We start from the raw sequence: 25,349 nt of genomic DNA on the forward strand, positions 1-25,349 counted from the left end.
ACACAACAGAGAAAAATTATAACATTGCATTCGGGATGATAGGATGATTATAAATGTTTTTACCCGCCATCAGCAGATCGCATCCTCAAGAATTTCACATGTCCTGTGCTGAAGTGCAAGCTTACCCGAAGGCAGTGAGGCATCAGCAGCCTGAGTCGGACAACTCACTGTATTATCTGAGCACCTGACTGACTGTTGTTTTATGACAGACATGAAAAACGAGCGCCTATCCTTTAATGCATAATTTAAATGAATTTACAGCTCAGAATGAAATGGCAGTAACTGCTCTCCTGAGCCGAGTGTGAAGGTCAAACCACCACTAGGGAGCGAGAATGGAAAAGGTTTAGATTTGGTGCAGTAATGACCGCATAGCCACGGGGAATCGCGGGGCAGCGGGGCTGTGTGTGGCCCGGAGGAGCCGAGAAGGAGCCGCGCTGTGTCTTTTTTGCGTCTCTGCGGTAGATACAGCTTCGAGTGTGCTACACATCCAAGTCTCTTCCTTTGATTCACTCCGAACCAATAATGAGCAAGGACTCGGAGCTCAATTAGCTTGTTTCCCAGGTAGTTTGGCATGGCTCTCTAGCTAACAGGCCCTGACAATCCTACTGTCAACCTTCACCGGAGCAATTAGTGGACCCAAACACATGCACACTCACACTGGGTCCGTCAGACTCCACCAGAAGCATTAGCCATGTCAGCGTCTCTTCATCGCAGCGGCAGTGTGGCATCGCTACTTACTTAATGCCAGAGGGAACGCCGAAACCTCCTCCGTAAATGGTCTTTCAGTGGAAGACTAAACGAGTGTTCGCCTGATTCGGTGTTTTCTACCATTAAGATTCGCCCTGTCAGAGGTGTTCACGGCACAGCTGGGCATCTCGGGCTGTCTCCGTGATTCCTTTGCACTCGGAGCTGTAGTCCAGAGGGCTCCATGGAGACCGGAGGTGTGCACCCTGACGGAAACTGGCCCTCACAACAGTGCGCACTCCTCTGCACCCATTTCTAGATCTCACACTGGGAACGCAGAGGGGTGTGTATGGGCAGAGATGGTGCGGCACTGAGGGAGTTGCAGGCTGTCTGTGTGTGTTGCACAGACGGATTTTGTGCGATACCCTTAGCCAAGCCTGGGGGATAAATTAAAGCATTGTTTTATATTATTGTCATTAAATGCCCATGTGGTTGAATGATTTGGGGTTATGAATTAAGAAGAAAAACGTAAACGTATGTTAAAAACATGTTAGAAGATGTTTTTTCCTCATGGAAATATGTTACCTTATTATCTCATATTTCTAATTTGAATCCGTTTTCAGCCCTAAATCAGTGCTTTGGCAGTGAATTCGGCTCGGAGCCTTTTCCATCAGCTCAACATATGTGGACTTGGGGATTTGCTCTGATTCTTCTTCTCAGATTTGGCCGAGCTTCTCCGAGCTGTACTGTACCAGGAGCATCTTTGAAAAAATTTCAACTCATTCCACTGATAGAATTTCCACCGTTTCCAAGCCCAGGCTTCAATTGGGCCTCGCAAGGACCTAACACACTTTTTCTTCTCAGTATATTCCAGCATTTTAAGCTTCACTTCATTTTGCTACTGCAGCCTCGTCCTTCAAAAGAACTTCTATATATTTGATCTATAAGTTTTATCAATTTATATATGCTTCCTACTAGCAAAATGCAGAGATAAAGGTGAAAATAACACTTGTATGTTGGGCAAAAGAAGAAAAATTGATGCTGAAAATCAAGATGTTATGAAATATAGATGGCACAGCAGGCTAGTAATGTATTCTGCTTTGCACAAAATAATGCTAAAGGAGAGGTTGTCTTTGATTGCATGTGAAAAGTTGAGGAAAGAGTCCAATAACAATAATATTTATCTATTGAAAATCAAATCTTTATGGAAATCTTTTGAGAAATCGTGTGCTGGGCAACCTACAGCTGCCGGGGCTTTAATCCTCCAGCTTTACATCGCATACACATTGTGAGCAATGTGATGAGAATAAGCTGAAGGCCTTAAAATGAACCTGCAAAAGCACAAGTAAACAAATGGAGGACGCGCACACACACACGCAGCAGATGAGCACTTGCCACTGGATTTCAGACTGCGTCTTTGGTGTTCGACCTCAGCCTGAGCCAAAACACAAACACTCCTCTCTGCAGAAGGATGTGATGATAAAAGTCAAAAGTGCTGTGACTTGTCTGTTTGACCAGCACAAAGTTAGTCTCCCTACCTCCCGTCTCCAGTTAATTATTTACTTTCTGCGCTTCCGTCCATTCCCTGACCCCCGCAGAAAGCCCTGCATAATAAAGTATTTACATATCATTCGCACTTCTCCATTATTACTGCTTACAGTGGCTGGCTATCGACGGACGGAGTTGTTGTGTGTGGTTGCGCGTGCGTGCGCTGCGCGTCGGAGCGAGCGTGTTCACTTTGATGCGCAGTTCAAAGTAGGATGGCATTATTTATTCATGCCTTTGTTGTTCTTATTTCCTCTGAGTCAAAAAATTCCTGGTGTTCCATTTTAGGCAGATCGCGGCGAACTCAGATGAAGTCGGTGGCGCCTGAGTCGAATGAAACGCACGCACTCTCGTACACATTTAGGCGGTGCTGTCTGTCGATACATTTTCAATCTTGGCTGTTATTTGTAGGGCCCTCCTGTGTCAGACTTAACCCCCCCCCTCTCTCTGCTGAAGCTGTACGGCTGATGTGTTTGTGTGTCTGTAATGATTCCTGCTGCTGCCGATGGAGGTGCCTCTAGGCTCTGTTGTGGTGGGCCTAATGGGCAGGCAGGTGCCTGGATGCGACTGAAGCCTCAGCCTTCCTACACCCAGGAGCACCACCACCACTCCCCACAGCCATATTTGACCCAATGCAGCGCCTCAATTAGCCAGAACTAGAAGAGCTGTCACTTCCCCTGTTGCTGCTGTCCGCTGCTCTACTGTATGTGTGTCACACCATAGAGCTTTCACTCTATTGCATGTGCCAGCGTGACTGTTGTTGGGAGGGAAAAAAGGGAGGGGGTGAAGACGGGGTGGAGTTTTGTAGGATGGGAGCTGTCCCCTTAGGCTGTGCTCCAGTGGATCAATAATTGACTGTCTGGTTGTTTGGCAGGAAGCCCTTCAGAAGATCCGACAGAAGAACACTATGCGCCGTGAGGTGACGGTGGAGCTCAGCAGTCAGGGCTTCTGGAAGACTGGCATCCGCTCCGACGTCTGTCAGGTAACACCCCTTTAACAGTGGCACATGCAGCGCGTAACGCACGGACATGAAACATTCAAATGTACATGGATGCGCAGGTTTACAAACACACACTGGCACAGATGCAATCACTGTGCAACATTTTACTATCGACTGCTCACTTTTTAAAATTCATTCTAAAATCCATCCAGAAGAAAATAATAAATAAATAAAAAATCCATCACGAGTTAAAATAATGTCTCAAATTCAGACATTCGCACGAGTACAGAGCCACAAATCCTCACATCCATCCTCACAGCTGGAGTGTTGAATATCTTTATTCATAAATTACTTTAAAAAGTTGAAGTGACTATCAGGAAAGACTTTGAAGAGTCACAGACGGCCCACCGACTGAATTTGAGGATCTGTGGGGTCAAGAGTTTGAGAAATCCAAACAGCAGCCCGACCATGAGCATCCGTCAAGTTGTCAATAAAACATTAAAATCGGTTTTAAAACTGAATGCGAGCTGGTCCAAGTTAGGTGCCTTCTAACTTCAATGGTTATACTGAATGACTAGTTCTGCCTTATCCTGCGCTCAGACTGCAGGGGTTCGGGCGAAATTTATCCCCAGATTCACTCCTCCTGACAGTCAGAGGAGGTACTGACACTCGACGCGGATTATCTGGTAATATGAGAGTTTACCGATCTGTTTTTAAACCTCGCCAACCGCTTGCAGACTCATCTGGGTCGATTAAGATCAAACGTGTTTCGTATTTTATTTCAAAATCTGGGCCGTTACTTCAGTACTTTAAAAATAACAACAAGAGAAACGAGTCTACGAGGAGACAGACTTGTGATGGTATCAAACAACAGTAAACATTCAGACAGATATTAACGGACAGTTGTCTCCAAAGAACGAACGCCTCATATTGATACCGATCTGCCAGCCGTTCTCCACTCATTTAGCCAAATCCTTTTATTTTATCTGGGCATTAAAGTTCAAGCAAAGTCCCGGCTTTGTTTATGTACCTAGTTTGGTTTTCTTCATTGTGAGGTCATGTGAGGTGGTGCATTCAGTGCCTCCTGATCTGTGTTTGTGTTGTGCTTTTGTTTATGGATCTTATAGCGCGTGCACATTCAAGATTAGAGAGAAGAATATCTTAAGATTCTCTTTAAGTATGTGACGCAACCTGCTGTTAAAACTCCTCCAGTCTGAGCTCAGCTTTTGTAAAACTCGTTGTAGTATTTCCACAGTTAGTTAATTATTACCAAAATTGCTTCCTTGTAAACATCCATCTCTCTCATGTTTTTACTATGACTGACATTGTGTCCAATGAGAAGAACTGTGCCGTGGAACTCCTTTAAAATCACACGTACACGCACACAGCGGCGGCTCCGCTCAGACGGACACGTGTCCGCTGCAGTCAGAAACCTCTGATCTTTCCACACGTTGCGTCACTTCTCCATTCAACTGTCAAAAGCTGCGGCAACCGCACCTATCATTAAGTAGCGTCTCGGACCTGCCGGTTCGTTTATGTGCAACATCATTAACACTTCATTCACTTTTTAGCTGAAAATTTCATTAGAATTTTTATGATATCAAGATTTCAGGGAAGTGGAACGGCGTGTTCAACAGCAATTTAGCACGGGCAGCCCTAATGAGACTTGAACCATAACCCTGAATGTGTAAGCGCGTAATGCTGTGCCCAGTGAAACATGCAGCGCTGCATGTGTTCAAGGGTTTCTCAGTGTAATGAATTAGACCAGAGTGCTCTGCTTTATTATACTTTTATTTATTGTCTATTCCAATATTTATTTCTTTTTTTTGCCTTGTACCCTGGAAATAATTGGCATCAGCATTGCAGGTCTTCTCCTATGAGCACATCCTCATGCAGTGAAGATAGCCTACAGCTGATAACTCCTGCTCACATTTGGAGAGGAATGACAGCAAGTTCTAGCCTCGCAGTCCGGACCTCTCTTACAGCAAGGTCCAGCAAGGAAAGATCCGATCCATAATTGCCGTCCAATTATATTTACTTCAAGCTGTACTGCTACGGCTAATTGCTTCATGAATAATTTCAGTTCAAACTGCGGTAGTACGGTCTGCACAACATGTGACACGGACGAGAGATAACGGCAAAACTGACCCAACTTTCTTCATCGTAAAAGCTTTTTTTTTTTTTTTTTTTTTTATCTCTCCTAACAATATCAACCCCTTGTTACTGACAACGCTCGGCTACACCAAGGTTGTTTCACTCCAAACGTTCTGTCAAGGTCCAGGCTACACATTGGAGGCAGGGATGGGATTTATTTATTCATTGCTGTTTTGTTTCTTTTACATTCATTTTACAGTTGTTTATTTCTTTATTCACTACTTATTTTCTCTGCCTTATTTTGTCACCTATCACATCTGTGTTAAGGCCAGTCAGTCTAAAACATTTCAACAGAAAAGCATGTTTTTTTTTCTTCTACGACAAATAGTGTCTTTATTCCATTCCATGAATTTATTTAATATTACTTATTGTATATACACTGCCTGGCCAAGAAAAAGTCACCACCAAAAGATAAATGTCACACACTCTAAAATACTTGTTGGACCACCTTTAGCTTTCATTACAGCACGCATTCACTGTGGCACTGTTTCGATAAGCTTCTACAATGTCACAAGATTTATTTTCATCCAGTGTTGCATTCATTTTACACCAAGATTTTGTATTGATGATGGGAGAGTCTGACCACTGTGCAAAGCCCATCCCATAGAGTCTCAGCGGGGTTAAGGTCTGGACTCTGGTGACCAATCCATGTGTGAAAATGATGTCTCATGCTCCCTGAACCACTCTTTCACAATTTGAGCCCCATGAATCCTGACATTGTCATCTTGGAATATGGCTGTGCCATTGGGAAGAAAAAATCCATTGATGGAATAACCTGCTCATTCAGTATATTCAGGTAGTCAGATGACCTCATTCTTTGGGCACAGCGTGTTGCTGAACCTAGACCTGACCAACTGCAGCAACCCCAGATCATGGCACTGCCCCCACAGGCTTGTACAGTAGACACTAGGCATGATGGGAGCATCACTTCATCTGCCTCTCTTCTTAGCCTGATGCCCCCATCACTCTGGAACAGGGTAAATCTGGACTCATCAGACCACATGACCTTCTTCCATTGCTCCAGAGTCCAATCTGTATGCCCCCTAGCAAATTGAAGCCTTTTTTCCCGGTTAGCCTCACTGATTAGTGGTTTTCTTAAGGCTACACAGCTGTTCAGTCCCAATCCCTTGAGTTCCCTTCACATTGTACGTGTGGACATGTTCTTACTTTCACTATTAAACATAGCCCTGAGTTCTACTGTTGTTTTTCTTCCATTTGATTTCACCAAAGGTTTAAGCGATCGCCGGTCACGATCAATCAGGATTTTTTTCTGACCACATTTCTTCCTCGAAGACGATGGTTCCCCACTATCCTTCCAGTTTTTAATAATGCGTTGGACAGTTCTTGTTGCAGTCTTAGTAGTTTCAGATCCAGGTGGCGACTTTTTTTTGGCCAGGCAGTTAATCCGTCTACTTATATATCACATAAGTCAGAGCATGCAGCAAATCTCGACAGTATTAGTGGCACATGTGCAAAAAGATTAAATCTCTCGTGCAAGTGAGAATTTCTTTAACACTTAGTATGTGTTGCCTTACAGTGACATTTCTGCTCTGCCAGACACAGCAGTTCACTTTTATTATTCGTGTCTCGTTAATTAAAATCCAAACCTTAGTGTAAAACATACAGCCTGAAATTCCCAGAATCTAATCGTGATCATGTAATATCACCCGATCCAAACTAAATTAAACAAAATTCCCTCCCCTCCCCTAATCTTACTTGTATGCCCTTGGATCAGATGTGCACTGTGCAAGTGTATTAAGTTCAATAATCAATACTTACATTAATACCAGGTAATACATGATACAAGCCAGAGTTATGACACTTAAAATGAATGGATAGAGCGTCTGTAGAACATATTAATTGCAGAAAAGCTTAGTGCGTGAATAGTGTCCTCTTAAAGTTACCGTTATAAGAAGGAACAGGAGCACGGATGGAGAAAACTGTGACCATAGTAACATTAACAGGTCTGTAGGCTGACATAATGTATGAATATGTGAGATATCACGGCATGCGATGAAATAATCTTTCAAGCAAAAGCTGATTAGCACATTGTTCCTTTAGATCTAAATCATTGCGATTAAATCTATACAAAATTAGAATTTCTATTAAATCACGTAGCAGTTTAAACGACGTGCTTGCAATAGCTTAGCCGAGTGAGAAAAGAAAACCTCAGGCTCAGTGGTGTCTAAAATACCCAAACGTCATCCGTGACAGTAAATTAGAAATTTTCACACCTTTTAATTACCGGAGCATCAACTCTAACAAGCCCCCACCCCGCCTTTCTGCACACACACACACACACACTCAGTCACTCAGGCAGTCATCAGAACAGGTCAGGTGCTATAGACACGACCAGGGCCTGGCTTTGTTTAATTGGCTGCTTAACAAGGCCTGGGGACTGTGTCACCACGGCCCCTGTGATGGCCCCAGGGCTACGTGGCAGCACTACTTGTAGCCGACGGGCTTCGGGCTCACCCTCCCCAGTAGCACTAATTAAAACATGCGTGGCTCCCTTCTCTCTCATGTGGTGGCACGGGGTTAATGTGTGTACACCAGCCTTTGCTACACTTCCTCAGCCACTCCGAGGGGCCAACTTGATAAGCCTCCACTAATGATTCTGTAGATTGCCTCTGCAGACCGTCCGAGTCATTTGGTGACCGCTGACTGTTTTCTCTTCCAGCCTCGCTTTCTGTGTCACATCGCCTCGCTGCTATTCACACTTCACTCACTTCTCATCCGCCCCCACCGCCCTTCACTTTTTTCCCCCACTTTGTTGCACTCAAACTTTTTCTTTTAATATGTGAGGGTCAGAGGCGGCTGTCAGTGTTTGTTCCAATGTAAGTGTGTCAACATGTCAGAATGGGCTTCGATTCGACTCTCCTGTCCAAATGTGAATTTCCCTCCTCTGTGTCATTCCCTCTCACAGTGCAGCAATTGGGTTTTTGATTATTTCATCTCTCTGTTGCAGAGCGCCACTTAATAAATAATGACTGGTTGATTGATTTCTCTCTCCCCGTTCCCTACGATCAGCCCTCTCCCGTTCTTTTTCACCCTCTCTTCATCGCGCCGTCTCTCAAAACACGTTCCCCTCACTCTTCTTTCATATAAGGCACGATTCGTATTCTCTGCCTTCATCCTGTTTCGTGAAAATTTCCAATTTTTTTTTTTGCCTTCCCGTTCTCTCTTCCCTCTCGCCCCTCTTACCAATTCTCTCTGTCCTCCACAGCACGCCATGATGCTGCCCGTCCTCACCCATCACATCCGGTACCACCAGTGTCTGATGCACCTGGATAAACTCATTGGCTACGTCTTCAAGGAGCGCTGCCTCCTTCAGGTGAGACACAGTCACAACAGCTTACTTGCACGGTGATGCGACAACTGAAGGCGTATCCAAAGCTGTATTATTTTAAAAGCTGGCATAGTTGATAACTAACAAGATAGGCAAATCCTCGCAGTTCTTTTAGGCTGTGCACGGTGTAGTGGATGGATAGCCTGATAGGGGGAAAAGTAAATATTCCGTGCAGGAGCTTGTTATGCACAGAGATCCAGGGAGGCAGCATTTCCCTCATTATTGTGCCCAATCCACCTCTGCAGGGGTAGTTCAGGTGGAAACATAGGCTCAGGAGTCAACTAAGGTAGCACACACACTGGCCTGAGTCATATCTGTGCAGCAAGCAGCCCGGCTCTGCTGTGAGTTGCAGTGACAGTAGTCAGGACAACAACAGCCTCCTCCGTAATGCCAGCTCTCCCCTGTCAGGTCCGCAGCCTCAAGCTGCGTGCTCTCGGTGTAAGCCCCATGGCTGCCTCCAGCAATATTGAAGAGCTGTCATAACCTGATACATTAGAAATCAATGCGTTGTAGCCTATACATAGTTAAAAAGGGTAAGGATGCATTAAGATTCTCTCAAGGCTCTGTGTGTGTGTGTGAGTGAGTGCATGGCTCTGCTCCGAGTGCATTTATGCGCGTGAGTCCGCTCATATCGACCAATCATTGGCCATTTTTTGTTGTCTGCTTAATGACGACCTGTCATTATGAGTGCTGAAAAGGAAACACCGACTTGCTGCGAGGCCAGCCGGCGGCTGACAAGCTGCGGCCCCTTTCATCGCAGAGACGCCCATTTCGAGCTCCTCTTGGGGAGAAGTTAATGGATCTGTCCCTCCCCTCTTTCTATTTCAATTCCTCCATCTTCCAAAGAAGACAAACAAAAGAAAAACAATCACAGTGACATAACAGCTCACATACAGGCCTCTGCAGTGTGTGTTACCTGTCTGTCTGCATCACACTTCTGTCCACTGAGGTGTTAATACCATGACATTGTTTGTTGTGTGTGTGTGTGTGGGTTTCTGTGTGTGTTCAAAGCAATGGCTGTCAGCAGTTCAGCTCTACAGGGACTGAAATGACCCAAGTAGGGAGCCATCAATGTTGGGCTCACAGCACCTTCCTCATCTACCACACACACACACACACACACAGCAGTGGTTATTGTCCCACAGTGCACACACACTTTCTACCCGGATGGATTTCAAAAGAGCGGCTGCAGGAGTGCAACGGCGCTCGCTCAAACAAACCTCTCCCAGTCAAAACACATTTCAGATCTGCCATCACTTCTCATTTGCCTCCGCTCTGATGGGATGATCACGTTTAATGAGATAAATGTTTCTCGTCTACTCATTTAACATGAGAGAATCTGGTACCACTCTTTGATTGGATTTACAAGTGAATTGTACTTTGATAGAAGGTTTGTGTGCTCTGAATTAATTTGTCGCGTGTGTACGCGTGAAACATTTTTTCAAACAGCGGTACGGCCCCTGTGATAACGCAGTCTGCACGGAAGAGTCTGTCTTTCCAGTGCGCCCGAGGCTTGAAAGGTGTCTTTTGCCAATAAATCGCTACCGTAGCTGGGGCTGGAGATGTTATATAAAAGTAGAATATTAAGCTAGAGGAAAGCAATAAGCGTTTCGAACATATGGATCAGCGGCTTATGTTTTACGGATAGTTTGAGAGGTTTTTATGAATATTTTTTTGATGTTTTTTATTGCCATGACATCCTGATGTGAATCCGACTTGCTATCTTCCATGAGGTGCCAAGCTATATACTTTTCCTCTGGGAAGTAGACTGATACCAGTGTGACATACTGCAGATGGGCTCATCTCTATGCACAGCGCCGGCTCTGGAAGAAAAACTCCTGAATATTATTGCACTGTATTAGTGTAACAACTGAGATCCCAAACAAAGACATGAGTGCTTCATAAAAAGGTGTTTCAATATCTGAAATGTATAACTGGATACCCTCATAAATCATATTTTCTTTTGAATACCTTGAAGTTAATTTCACATGTCTTGATGAAGACTGGTGTGGGTACCTCTACAGAGAGAATCATTGCGTTGGTTGTCGGTCTTGGTTTGGGACAGATGAACCTGAATTTCTAGCTATCGAGTATAATGAGCTGGATTTCCATTAAATTGATGAGAACTTATTTTCCTTTTTTCATCAGAGTTGAAAGCACTTGATCATCTGGGAAACCAGAGAGTTGGATGGGTCCGTACAGGATCAGTGCTTGTTTCCAGCTCGTTCTCTGTAATGTTTAATAAAAGCACATCTGTGAGTCAAAACTGAAGGGAGAACATATGTTGGTAATGTACTCAGTCTGCAAACCCATGAGGATTGCATTTGATTCTCCTTGCAGCAGAGTACCTGTTATTGCCGTAGGGAATGACAATATGATCCTGGCATGAGGCAGCTGATAAAAACCCAGCCCGAGAGCGGGAACCTCTACACTTGGCGCTTCCCCCCGCCTGGCTGCAGCGGAGCCATGGCCCTTTGAAGCTTCTCTTCTGAGAGCCTCCCTGTTAAACATTTAACATTCAAAAGTAAGGGGGGGGGGCGAGTTTTGGAGAGACGTGTGTTCATGGTCGCCACATGCTCCCGCATCCCCACATCCACCAGACCCTCATAATCCTGCCACCCCCTGTTGCTTCATCCCCGTTCCTCACTTTTGACCCATGCTGACAGAATGAGAGGCATCACAGAGGATCTCAATAATTGAACTGTACAAGTCCTCGGTCCCGGCTCAGATATTGCATGCTTTTGTTTGCGTGCCCCCATGAATACGACTATGACTGTGTGTACCGGGGTATTTTATTTGTTTTGTTATTCATGGCAATGGGTTCCCACCCATGTGATTGAGGCGTCCATCTGCTTCCGACCTGAATACCATTTCACAGGCTTTGAATATTGCTTTTGTTTCTGACAGAATATCAGGGGGGTTTTTGGTACGTAAGAGAAATATTAACGCTACGTATTACCTACATGGTTATTTTAGCCTTTTATACCATATACTGGATACTGGTAATATATAATATTAATTATTAAACTCCATGTGGTTGTGGCACACATGAACTAGGTGGTTTTGTGATGCCTGCACTGACCCCAACATTTTTCTGACCCGTTTACAGAAGCCACATCTTATTGTTTTAGATTTATAGTAGTTCTGTCAAATTGAATATCTTGTTCATAACCTGTTAAAGCAAAATCACAAGATCAATTCCAATTCACAAATACACACATTTTTTACGTTTTATTATTATTACTATTACTACCTCGCCTGTAGTTTGGGGAATCAGGAAGCGCAGTGGAAAGCAAGCAGAATCTGAAGTGTGGTTGTAGTAAATAAATTAGTAAATAATTATACCCTACAGAGGTCAGTAATACGCCCTGTAGGGTGGCAGAGCGAAACCGTCAAAAATCCCCAAAGAAGCCAAGCTAAACTTGTTAAAGACTTCAAAGCCCTGCCAGATGCTTCTCTCCACAAGATCTAAGTTATTTGGATTCACTGTCGATGTGAACTGAGTTATGAACTACTCAGGGAGATTTCTGTGCAGCTGAGATGCTGATTGCACTAATACAAACATGAAAATATCCCTTCCAGGTAGACTTGAAACAGATTTTTAAAAAGGTGCGATTAATTTGCATTAACTATGGAAATCATGGCATTGATTGTAATGAAATATTTGAAACTACTGACAGCCCCATTTCATAGTTAAGGGAATTCCACTGGTTGATGTAACTATCACAACACAAGATGAATATATACACTGATCAGCCACAACATTAAAACCCCTGACAGGTGAAGTAAATAACATTGACCATCTAATAACAAATCAGTTTTCTGCTAGAAAACTTTTGGACCTGGCATTCATGTGGATGTTATTTAGACATGTACCACCCACCTAGACCAGACCAAGCACCCCCACCCACCACATAGCAATGAAACCCCTTGATCCCAGCAGGATGCAGTCCCCTCAACCCATAGGACCCAAAGGCCCCCACTAACGGCATTCAGTTGCCAAACACCACAGGACACCCTCAGAAGGCCCATGTCCATTCTCACAACTGTATTGGAGGCACAAGAGAGACCTACACAGTATTAGGAAAGTGGTCATAATGTTATGCCTGATCAATGTATACTAATCTGGACTGATAAAGAACAGCAGTGGAATGGTTCACTTTGATTGCGTCCTGCGTGCTTGTTGTTTGTACTCTTTGAGGCGCTTTGATATACAACAGTGATTGCAGCGAGCAGGTTTTCGGTCTGTATTAGTAAAAGGTATCAGTACATCACTTTTTCCAGCATCCTCCATGTTGCCACTATCACCAATCTCTCCCATTATCAGAAGCTTGTAGCAGAAAACGGAAGCAGCCCAAGCTGATCCGTCACAGTTCTTGCAGTTTCCATGTGGCATCTCCAAAGCCAGAAGATGAGACAACTGTAATGCTGCCTCTATAGTTAATCAGAACTGCTTGTTGGATGGAAAACCGTCTCCTCCCACGCATTCCCGATGTTGGATTGTGGGAGGGCTGTGTCAAACCGTTTCTGGAACTTTCTGTAAATCAATCCGACATCCACACCCACTTCACGCTGTGATTGGCCAGCTGCACGCAGGTGAGAAAGGAGCCAAGGTTGGAACGCTCTCTGAGCTTTCTGCTACTTTGTGTAAAGAGCCGAGAGCCAACAAAGAGTGTTTTGCGGGATACACTACCTGAAAGAATGTGCTGCTTAAACCGACTGAAATCAAATCCATTTTTATTTTTTTATATGGTATGTCTTGCACCTAAAGCGAAAATCCCAAAGAGTTCCGCTTAACCGTTTACCTAGACACTAAATAAAATGATCTAATATATGTGTTTGCGTGCCCCAAAATAGCAATTGGGATACTTTTTGGCGAACATAATGTCAGTCAGGCCTCATATTTTGATCCAAACGTGTGTGGGAGGTGCCTGATCAGGACGGACCAAATAGCACCCTGCTAGTTATTTCATTGGGGCATCCAAACAATATTCCATCTCCCAGTTCTCTGCGACTGCTGGCTTTACCCCCGTTTTCCCTCGCTCTTCTTGTGTGGCCATTCATAAATCACTTTAAACTGTTGGAAGTCTTTAAGTAACTGTCTAGTGAGCTGACCCTAGTTAACTAATCATGACACCTCACAGTAAGTCAACCCTAAGTGAACTGCTAGCATCCTAGCCGTCAACTGCGTCGATAAATGAAGCTACGTCTTGTCTAATTGTTACAAGAACACAACGACAAAGAGCAGATAATTTGACATTGTGGAAATATTCTTCTATCTTCTGCTTTTTCAGATCTCCATAAATATGCAAAGCCCTTAGCTAAGCTAGTTGTTTTGTTAGATGGTGCTAATGAAATTGCATAGGTAAATACACCAGCATGACTTGTGTTTTTAAGCTTCAAAGACAAATGAAACAACAATGAAAAGCCGTTTTTTTCTTTAGTATTACAAGTAAACAGAAGATTATTTAAATAAATCAAGTGATCCTATTGTGTTCTTTTCACCCCTGAATACTTATTGACTACGGTATATTAAATAATGCTCTACAGGGTAATTACATTGTAGAGTTGTGTTTCCTGAGCAGGCGGTCCGCCCATCAGTTTCCCCACATGCACATACACTTTTTTTTCCCCCCTTCCACTTTCAGTCAAGTCCACCGCTCTCCACTGAGCAATGATGTTTGTTTCCGTTTAGCCAAAGGCAGTTGAGCAGCAGCTGAGGCAGTGATCACTAAATCCAAATCACGGCTGATACTTTACGCAGTCATTACGTTGACGGGAGCAGTTGCACACGTCAATTCTCTCCGCAGACTCGGCTCAAAAGCCGATACTGTTCTCGGATGTTGTCCTTGACTGCCAGGCACCTGCGGTGTTTACAGAATAACTGGTGCGTTTTACTTGATACGTTTCCTATAGAGTATCCGGCTCTGTAGTTCAGGCTGTGTAGTAGGCAGTCATTGACTTGTGTCTGATATCGCACATTGTCGGAGGTGAGATTGGTAGTAGACGGGCTCGTTGTTGTTTTTGTTTATATTCTCGTATCCAACTGTCGGCGCGGTGCTGGGAGTTGCTAGATTTATGCTTGTGTCATGTCAAATAACTAAGCTTTTTTTTCTCCCTCCAAAAGCTGTTCCTCTTAACCACAGGAGAAAAAAAAAAAGAAATACAGTCGCTGTTGAATTTGTCATTTCTGTGTTGAAGACTACAAAGCTGAAGGCCTCTTGAGCAACTATAAATATTGAAACCTCTCTGTTAACGTTTTACATATATATCTCATTGGAGCTTGAAATTGATTTGAAGTTGGCTGAAAGGAGACAAGCATTTTGAAAAGCAAGCCCAGGGGGGAGAGTAGTTGGGAGTTTTTTTTTCTTTTTTTTTTTTTTTTTACACAGAAGAGATTAACATTCTCCTAATGTAAGATTGATAAAGGCTTGACATGTCCTACTGAGCCCTATCTTTTCCCATTTTCTTCCCTCAGCGACTTTGAGATGTTCAGCCACAGCAGTCTTTCTAGGCACAGCAGTTTTTGTCCTCTTTTTTTCCGGCGAAGCTGAATGTCGACTAATGCGATTCCTTCAGGGTGATTTTACCTTTAAATTCCCACTTTTGCCTCTCTTTACAGGTTAGCAGGTTCAAGTCATTAATTTTCATGCAAACAACTTTCACCGTGACAAAGAAGAGGGACGCTCTCTCTGTCTCTCCAGCTCGCCTAAACTCCCTCTCCTCCTCTCATTTGTTGCTGATCCAACGTTATTAGACTGACTTTCCTTGACCGGCGTTTCTGTTTGTAATTAGTCAATTAGTCAGTCTTAGTCCTAAAGGGGAAACGGACCAGCTCAGGCTCATAGGAGGATTTTCTCTGGGCCCGGGGTTAGGCCACATTGTTGATGTTTAAACACTTTCAGTTTGGCTTCTGCTGCTCACTGTGTACACTACTGGCCCTTGACTGGGAACAAAATGCTAGGACCACACATCAAGCACATAGCAGTAAGCTGCTGTCCAGTGCCAGTCCATCGGTGTGCATCTATGGCTCTAGCTTTCGTTGCCGCTAGTCGGACCCCTGTTGGCTGCTTTTTAGCCGATGCAGCATGTTAAAATGGCGCCTGAACTAGTCGGTTGGTGAGATCTGAACATTCAAATACTGAAGTGTAGACCAACAGATCAGCATGATTCAGGAGAAGCCAGCTCTGTACGACGGTTTGTACCTCTTCCTAACTTCCTAACCTCTCAGCAAATAATAGAAGAGTTATTTCTCTGGCTGGGCAGAAGGAGAACGTATTTGTCAGGTGGCCGCTGGCCGTACTGTTTGTATGTTCAAGTGCAACTATTTGGTCCAAACACAGACGACGTGAGGTGACATCGCAGTCAGCCTTCATTGCTCGCAGTCCTTTGATGTGTCTGTACCTTTTAAGCGGCAGCCGCAGCACAACTAAAGACCTCTTTGAGGCTTTACTGTTTGCATGCTAAAGACTTTTGATGACACTGAAAATTAGGTACTGATGTGCTAATGGAAATCTGTGGCTTTTACTTTCAATAAATGTTGGAAAGCAGATGTGAGGAGGTGGAATGACAGACAAAAATGCCACACAAATCAAGATGAGTGTCTGCGATATATTTATTTTTTTTACTAGTTGTCACTTTTTAAGTTTGCATGAATGAGAAGAAACCCGTAATTTGCACAGATTCATTTGAAAGCCACCCGCCGTATCTTTGTGTTGCTCAAACTACTTTCCAGCCCTGACGTCTATCTGTTACACAAACTGAAAGGTGACCTCAGATTTGTTGTCTTGGAAATGTTACTCTAATGCATTTGCTGTTTACAGAATTGGCAAACCGCCTTTGCTTTATGCACCATTTGGCCATCTGTGGTGCCGAATCAAAGATGCTTTCAGACGGAGTGGTTTGTAGCTCACTGGTTTCACTCTGCTTTCCTCAAGGGAAGGGATAATAACTTGGTACGCTGACAGGACATCAAGGCAAGGAGTTGTTCTTGATAAGTGACTGTGAATTTTTAAATCCAGGAGATCATTACAAAGCACGAATTCATTTTTTCCCATTATTTTAGTCCAGATTTCGAACGGCATTGCTTTTGAATGGACCCGTATCTTGCACTACTATTAAAGTAGTTGACAAGTCAACGACACCGCTTTGTTTAAATGTCAATAAAGTCCTGGTTTCTAGTGCTTGATAGATATTATTGATACTTTTGGATGTGTTTACATGCTCTACACAAGCTGTAGCAGCACCGAGGCTCGTGTCAGCACGGGTCACTGCTGCAATCTCAGTTTCCACTTTATTTTCTGGGCCATCATCCAGTAAATGGCTACAACAGGCAGACTCGCAGCTTGTCAACAGGCAGGGCAGGCAACAGCTCGGGGGGCCCCGGGCCAGGAGGGGGCCCCTGAGGACCGACACACTTTGACCTAAAGCAGTGGCAGTGTGCTGCGTTTTCAGTCGCTAAGGGACCCTTGCATGATGCAACTCTGCGCGCTCAGTCCCGTTACATTTCATGTGCATTACTCTTTAAAGAGTTTAGTATGACAACAGCACTCATGTCAAAGTGGAAAGAAGTTGTTCCTCTGGAAGTGAAAGAAAGGGGAAAGATGAAAAAAACAATGCAAGACATTTTCGCCCGAGCCCCCATCTACTAACATGGAGGAGGGGGAGCTCTGCTTGCTTTGGCTTCACTTTTGAGGAGCAGTTCCGCCGTCCATCTTTATACCGTCTATGGTCCAGCTCTGTTGTCCGTGACCGAGTCTAGTGTGGAAATCTTCGCCTAGGGCCCCAACAGAGTGCAGGAAATACAAGCCGGGGACTTCCACACAACATTTCTCCAACTTATACACCAGTGATGTGGTTTAAAAAGTGTTAAATGGGTGCTTTGCTTAGCTTTTTTCTGTCCTTTTCTCCCCGTTTTCAGCTGGCCATGACTCACCCCAGTCACCACCTCAACTTCGGCATGAATCCCGATCACGCCCGTAACTCGCTGTCCAACTGCGGAATCCGCCAGCCCAAATACGGAGACAGGAAGGTCCACCACATGTACATGAGGAAAAAAGGTGGGTCACTACTCTTTATATCACGTCTCTGTATCCAGTTTTCTCTCTTTCTTCCCTCTCTAGTGTATTTCTCTTGTCAAATGACCACTCTATCTATTATGCCCCCTGAACCCCTCCACCCTGGGGATTTTTCTTTCTTTTTCAGGAATCAACACATTGATTAACATCATGTCTCGTCTGGGGCAGGATGACCCCTCCCCTTCCAGGTAGGCTGCCCGCGGGCACATATCTGCTCACGCCATGACTGACCACAGGAGCAATCAAAGGGATGATTCTTGTGATTAATACACCCGGCAGGCCTGCTGACAAGAAAATTAACTTTAACTGTGAAAGGAAGGGATTTCTCAGGGGAAATGAAATGAGCTAATTTTAAGGGCAACGACTGCTTATTATTGAATGTGAGCCGCTGTTATTCTCAGAGCACTGATCAGGTGTGCAGCTGTGTGAGCGAGGGAGTGGGTGTGTGTTTGCACGAAGCCTGTCTTTCTCGCTGCCTCAACTGTCCTCACACCCCGTCTCCTCCCCTCATCCCGTCTCCTCTCCACCCCCAGGATCAATCACAACGAGAGACTGGAGTTCCTGGGTGATGCCGTTGTCGAGTTCCTCACTAGGTGAGAAAGCAGCGGCGCATCTTTGATAGACGCGAGCGCTAATTGAAGCCGACTACAACACTATCGGCCTTTCTCTTCCCCCCCCCCTCCTCGTTCCTTTTCTCACCCTCTCACTCCATTTCTCCCCCTTTCTAGTTGTCTACTTCTAACCCGGTCTGTCACAACCACACTCTTCTCCATACTTTGGACTCATTCAAGAAAGTGATTTACTGGTAATTGGAAGTGGGATGTAACCCCCCCCATCTCTCCCTCCCACTCTTACCCCTCGCCCCCCACCCAATCTTATTTTAACAGCCTGAAATTCTCCATGACAACTTGCAATTAGCTGTCTGGAATTGCTGTCTGGAATGCTGACTGTGTTATTGACTCCCAGATGAGTGCGGACTTTGCTGCCCGGCACTTACCTAAGCACTTCGCTAATTATATATAGCTATTATTAATCTCACACACTACCTAGCAAGGTAGCTGCCCACCTACGTACTCACGGTGCCGCCGCCTTCTCCTCCATTTGAGTGGAAATTACTGCTAGCAAACAGAAAACCAGGGCCTTTTCTTTTCTCTCCTTGCAAACATACATGCAGGAGATTCCCATCAGACTTCCATTTGCCCAACAACATAACTTCTGCTACCCAAAATTTAATTTGTAACCCTCAATGATAACACTTCCACAACAGTGAACATTCGGGAGCAGGATTAAACCTTAAAAGGATCTGACACCGGGGTTCAGAGGACACTGCTTCAGCTCCCTCTGCAGCGAGAGTTACAAAGAAGGTGGTTAGCCTCTGTTTCCCTGGATATCGCTGGGCATGTTTTGCCACTTTCCCTCCTGCTTCCCCCCTCTCTCTCTCTCTCTCTCCTCTGCCTTCCTTCTTTGATTGTTAGCGTCTGACAAGACATGCTTGGTCTACGCTCTGGCCCTCTGAATTATTTATCAGCCTCTTGTCCAGTTAAATGGGTACAGCAGATCCAGCCAACTGCCTCGTGCACCTCCAGTGCGCACTGCCCTTGGAGACTATCTGTGCCTCTGCTGTCCAGCCAACAGAATATTTTGCCCATTTGAATAGGCCCAACACGGAGAGTTAATGCTGAACAGAGGGGAGCCAGGATTTTTTTATTTTTTTAAGGGTCAGCGGATGATGTAAAAAAAAACAGTCCTTGTGCAATATTTGTGACCCTTCTTCTTAAAAGGTAAATATTTCATCAGAGGCAGTTATTTAAATTCAGGTAAGTTATTAAATTGGTAATAATTATTTAAAATAAATCCCTGAAAAGGCAAACTTTGATATTTTATATTGATTTTTTTTTTTTTTTTTTTTTTTTTTTTTTTTTTTGAAGGATCATTGCTACAGAAGGAAAAGAGTTCTCTTGTATCACTTAATGCCCATTTGATGTACAGATGCAGTGTTTTTTTTTGTATCCGAAGAATGGTTTGTCGCTCACTCAGCCCGTCGGTGTGACTGACACTTTGGCTACGAAGCAAGTGTCTCCGGTCTAATTATTTTCCATTACACTAAGTGGTTTTTATTAATTCCAAGTGTCTTGTTTTCACAGTAAGATCACAATACCCTGACAAATAGACTTCTCGTGAATTTGGAAAACAGAACGCCACCTGCTTTCCTCTCTTTCCATTGATTAGAAATGACTGAATTAAATGGGCTGCTTTAATTCAAATGAAATCAAATGACACGCCGCGGTTAGGGAGACGCCGGACCGTAATGAAAATGGAACCTGCTCGCCCGGAACCCAGCTGTGGAACCACTGAAGCGTCCGTTGGCCATTTCAGTGGTTCCAGCACAGTTCTGGGTAGGCTGGAAGTCCCTGGAAAATTCATCAGTTGGTCTCGAAGAATTTGGCAAATGCGCGATGAAGCATGAAACAAATATTCAGCCGTTTTGGACGGGACATTTGACATGCTTATTTTCTTTGTCTTTTTTGATGGTCTTCTTTTTTGTCTTGTCTAATCTGAATTTGCCTCTCTGTCCGCAGTGTCCACCTGTACTACCTGTTTCCCAGCTTAGAGGAGGGCGGCCTCGCCACCTACAGAACAGCCATCGTGCAGAACCAGCACTTAGCCATGCTAGCCAAGGTAAACTCCCCTCCTCCAACTCATACCAAGTCCTTCCTCTGCAGGCCAAAACGATGTAAGGTGTACGAACTGACAGGAGAACATGTTTGAGACAGCGTTATTGTTTTCTGCCTCCCTGTTATGACTTTGCTTCTTTCTAAGCGGACACAGGGGAAAAGAGTAATTTTGTCTTGCTGCCATCCTTTCCCTTTCCACCCTCCCCCCATCAGGTTTGTAATTGGAGTTAAAAGGTTGTTGTTTTGGAGGACTAGACTAGTGCAGCTGGGGTCCCCGTGGGCCCCTAGAGGTCTTCCTGAAACACTCTCCAGTTCCTGTTATCGCTAGGCCCCCTTGCTTTCCTCTTTCTCTCTCTCGCTGGCAGCGTTGCAGAGCCAAGACGCACTCACTGGCACGTTTGTAAAGAACACAACAATAATCGCCCCGTGATGTGGAGAAAGCAATTAAAAACTTCAATCTTTCATGTTGCTCCCCGCTGAATACAAAGATGCAGCCGCCCGAATCTGCATTAGTGCTGTGTAGTAGTTTGGCTTGTTTCAATTTGCCGCTCGCGGTAAAGTGAGTGTGATACAGTGTTCAACGTTGCCAAGTTGTTTACCAGGCTCCTCTAAAGCCGTCTGCTCAAGAACACTCACAATTATCTACCAAAAAATATCTTTAGCGAGCGACGGCGCAATCCGCCACTTCACTTGGAAGGCTTAAAAGTCAGAACGGGTTCCCTCTGAGTTGGAGTATTTGTGAATTGTGATTTAATTTGTGTGTGTGCAATCACGGGGGGTGGGATACCACCAACGGTTATCAGCCGTAATTAAACAGCACCCTGACTGTTTTTTGCTGCGTATTCGTCTGTAGAGCTCTGCCAGTAAAGTCAACTCGGGCTACTTTTAGCTTGGCTCTGAGAAGCAGTTGTAAAAAGTTTGACTGACCGACACATAACAAACCTTATTTACATGAAATCCAGCCTATGCAGACTGTATTAATTCTCAAATCCTACTTTCAAATCAAAACGTTAACCAACTCTACCGTCACACGTCTGTTTAGCCGAACTCCTTTACTACCGAGTTTATCTGTACACACACAGCCATCAGCCACAACATAAGATTGGAAACGGAGATCATTAAAACCACCAACTGGTGTAGTGAATAATTCTGATGATCTCATTACGATGTAATTTTCCTCCGGGAAATGTTGGCCCTGGCATTTATGTCGATGTTACATTGATGCATACCACCACCTGAACATTGTCTAGACAATACCCATCCCCTTGGCAGTAGAAATAGGGCTCTCCTAGCACCCTGGTGCCCCAGATCATACATGACGTCATGACCCATCAGACCATTAGGCGCTTTCATCAGTGGGCAGGGGTCTGCTTCTTCAAACCTGTCGCTGGTTTAGCTCTTTTTCTTCCTGGACCACTTTTGATAGGTGCTGACCACTGCACCAGGAACACTCCGCTCTGACCAAGTCCTCTATCCATCATAGTTTTTTGTTTTGTCAAAATCTCTTAAATCCTTCCTCTTGTCCATTTTTCTGCTTCTAACATCCACTCTGAAGACATAATGTTGACTTGCTTTCTAATATATCCCACTCACTGGCAGATGCCATGAACAGTATTTTTTTACCTGACTGGTGCTTATGACCAAGGGTGTATAGGTGTATAAGATTTCAATCAGAGTTTAGTCACTAGAAAAACTCACAAGATGTAAGAAAAAGAAAGTGGAATCAAAAAAAAGGACAGAGCTCTTTTATAATCCACAATTACAAATCTTTAATAATTTGTAGTTGTGGTTTTAAAACTGCAAATTATGCAAGTAGATAGTATTGCATACAAAAAATAATGCATACACATCACTGTACTGGATTTAGCTGGTATAAATCACTGACTTGCAAAATGCAATTATCAAATTGTAAGTTTTATTATAGGGATTTCAGTATGATGTTGAAGTTTAAAGCTTGTTTCTCTGTCGTGCATATTTGAAGTAATAGTGTACGGTGCCACTTAAAAGTATTTGTACCCCTCTGAATTTCTAAACAAGGAGTTCATGTGAGGAAACCAACCAACCAACAACATCTTCAGTTCTGAAATGTTGGGGTTTCCTCACATGAACCGCTTGCTCGAAAAATACTGTGGGGTACAGATGCCTGTAAGCGACGCTGTGCTTCAGGTCCTTCCACAACGTCCCTAATTGGATTAAGGTCAGGACCTTGACTTGGCCATTCCAAAACTTTCATTTTGTTCTTATTTAACCATTTTTTTTTTTGTACAACAACTTGTGTGCTTGAGGTCGTTGTCTTGCTGCATGACCCAGTTTCTCTTAAGATTCAGCTCACAGACAGATGTCCTGACATTTTCTTTTAGATTTTGCTGGAATAGTTCGGAATTCATTGGTTCCATCAGTGATGACCGTCCTGGCCCAGACGCAGCAAAACAGGCCCAAATAGGATATTACGAAACCCACGGAAGAGGTTCTCATGCTGGAACACGGTGTTGTTCAGTCTCCAGACACGAACCTCGGATTTAAGCCAAATAATTCTGCTGGTTTCATCCAATCCAGTGTTCTCCTGATGGTGGATTCATGAACGTTAACATTAATCAGTGTGAGAAAGGCCTTTAGCTGCTTAGAGTTACCCTGTGACCTCTCGGACTATGATGTGTTTTGCTTTTGGAGTGACCTTTGTTAGTCGACCACTCCTGCGTAGGGTGACCGTCGTTTTAAATCTCCTCCATTTGTTCACAATCTGTCTGACTGTGGATTTGTTGATTCCAAACTCTTTAGAGACGGTTATGTGACCTTTTCCAGCCTGATGAGCAACAGCAACTCTTTTTTTTTGAGATCTTAATTAATTAAGCTCCTTTGTCCGTGCCATCATGCACTTCCATAAAGAAACCATGGTCACACGATCAAAGCTTGACAAAGCCCTGTTTTTTTTTGTTTTTTGTTTTTTAAACAAAATGGTTTAGATGGACTCTGATTTTTCTACTTTTAGGACTTGTGAGAAAATCCACTGATGTTTTAAATAATTTTATGCAGAAAAGTTGAGAATTTTGAGGGATGCAAACACTTTGTAAGCGGCGCAGTATGTTCTTGTGAATAAAGTAGTTTACCAGTGAAAGAGCTACTTTTCAGAGAGAATGAAGGTCACCGCTGTGCTATTTCACATTTTATCTTGGGATTATCTCGCATGTCTCTGTGTGCGTGCACGGACATGTGTGAACATTCTCCTCCTGTTTTGGCTTAGCGCATCACGCCACAGCTGGACAACACATGAGCACATCTGTCAGTGCCATGGAGTAAAACATTTTCCAGCTAGGCCGGGCAATCTTTTTATCTTTTCCCTCGGGTTTTTAGGTATTTTTCTTTACGAGAACCTATGAAAATGTGTAGTGCCATACGAATGCTATTACCTTTTCAGGTGTCTGCCACTGAGAGGTGTGTGTGCGTTTGTCTTTTGCAGAAACTGGAGCTGGATCGCTTCATGCTCTACGCTCACGGACCGGATCTGTGCCGGGAGTCGGACTTGCGACACGCCATGGCCAACTGCTTTGAGGCTCTGATCGGTGAGATTCCCTTGAGACCGAGCTAGAAGCGAGGATGATCGTTGTGCTGGAGGACTAAATAAAAATGCATTTGCAGTGAACTAAATATGCAAATCTATTCCTAAAAGGATAGATTTGCATATGCAGAAAACAAATACAGTCTCCTCACTCTTATAAACACGCAATACAAAAATTAGTAGGGGGTTTAATACTCCGGTTTTAGTGGAGTGCTGCTTCGATGGACTTCGCACATTTTTATTGGAAACGCTTTTACGCATAAATGTGTTAAATTCACCTTCTAACTTCATGTGCTTTGAATAAAACCGAATCTGTTCTTAGTGTAATTCAGGTGTGCTAAGCTGTGTAAATAGCCGCAGTGGATCTCCCATTAGGCTTTGGAAACATTACACAGTTTTATTGATCTCAGGAGATGTGGTTTGACCTCTGGCTGGACAGGCAATCCCCAGAGCACTGCTCTCCTTTCCCCACACCAAACACATACACAAGCTTGCTATTCATCCTGCTAGCAGTTCAGTGATAGAGTTTGTGCAGTGATTAGGACCCCGCGCTGGAAACCACACACAAACACGCACAGAAATCTATCGGTGGGGACCGTCTCCCTCTCTTCATCCAGCCCCATGGGCTGAGCTAAGCCTCACTCCTGGAGAGCTGCAGAGTCGGCAGCTTTCCTCATCTTATCACCATCTTGATTGAACCAGTTCAGCCATCTCTGCGCTCCCCTGATGATAGATACAGACGATGGGTGGCTTTAAAGAGATCTTCTTCGCCTCCCTCCCTCCCCCTGCACCAGAAACAGCAGCACGCGGAGAGCGACGGGGAAAGTGCTGACTGGCACCACGGCCCCCTGTTGGCCCCGGGGCCCCCGTACTTGCGACGGGTTCATTATCGGCAGAGACAAAGTCGTAATCTATTCCGTCCCGTGGCTGTCACCGCCTCATTGCTGCACACATCCGAGCAAGGCAGCAGGGCCACGGCACTGGACGCTCCTCATTGTATCTCCACTGTTTGAAATTTCAACTCAGCAAAAGTGATGAATAAACAGGGACCCTGTTATAAAGGAACCTGTGAGAAAACTTGCTGTCAGAGAGCACCCTGTGGTGATGGGTTTTGGATTACTAACTCAAAAATATCAACCCCTCCCCCTTCCTCCGTCTCACCGCAGACACACATGCTAACGGGCTCGACGTGATCACGTACACACAAGCTCAAGACATCCAAAGTGACTTGCATTGAGAATGCCGTCTGATGTTTCCTCTTATCTTCCACCGCGCCTTTTGTCATCTTCATTCCGGCTTTTTTAGCTCAAACGCCTCCTTTAAGACCTTGTTGTCGAGCAGTCTTTTCTGTCTCCGCCCTCTCCTGTCT

The 25,349-nt window shown here is 44.4% G+C and overlaps 1 protein-coding gene across 2 annotated transcripts in view; it reads left to right on the forward strand.

The window, feature by feature from the left end:
* Positions 1–25,349, forward strand: part of drosha (drosha ribonuclease III) — a 91,083-nt gene that overhangs the window by 19,329 nt on the left and 46,405 nt on the right. For both annotated transcript variants that reach the window (XM_084565727.1, XM_084565728.1), the window contains exons 16-22: positions 3,104–3,211; positions 8,550–8,657; positions 17,593–17,731; positions 17,877–17,937; positions 18,283–18,342; positions 20,329–20,428; positions 23,882–23,984. In XM_084565727.1, coding sequence (XP_084421853.1) covers positions 3,104–3,211; positions 8,550–8,657; positions 17,593–17,731; positions 17,877–17,937; positions 18,283–18,342; positions 20,329–20,428; positions 23,882–23,984 — 679 coding nt within the window. The remainder of the gene's footprint in view (positions 1–3,103; positions 3,212–8,549; positions 8,658–17,592; positions 17,732–17,876; positions 17,938–18,282; positions 18,343–20,328; positions 20,429–23,881; positions 23,985–25,349) is intronic.

Source organism: Chelon labrosus (genome assembly GCF_963514085.1).
Source record: "Chelon labrosus genome assembly, chromosome: 18".
Classification (NCBI taxonomy): Eukaryota; Metazoa; Chordata; class Actinopteri; order Mugiliformes; family Mugilidae; genus Chelon; species Chelon labrosus.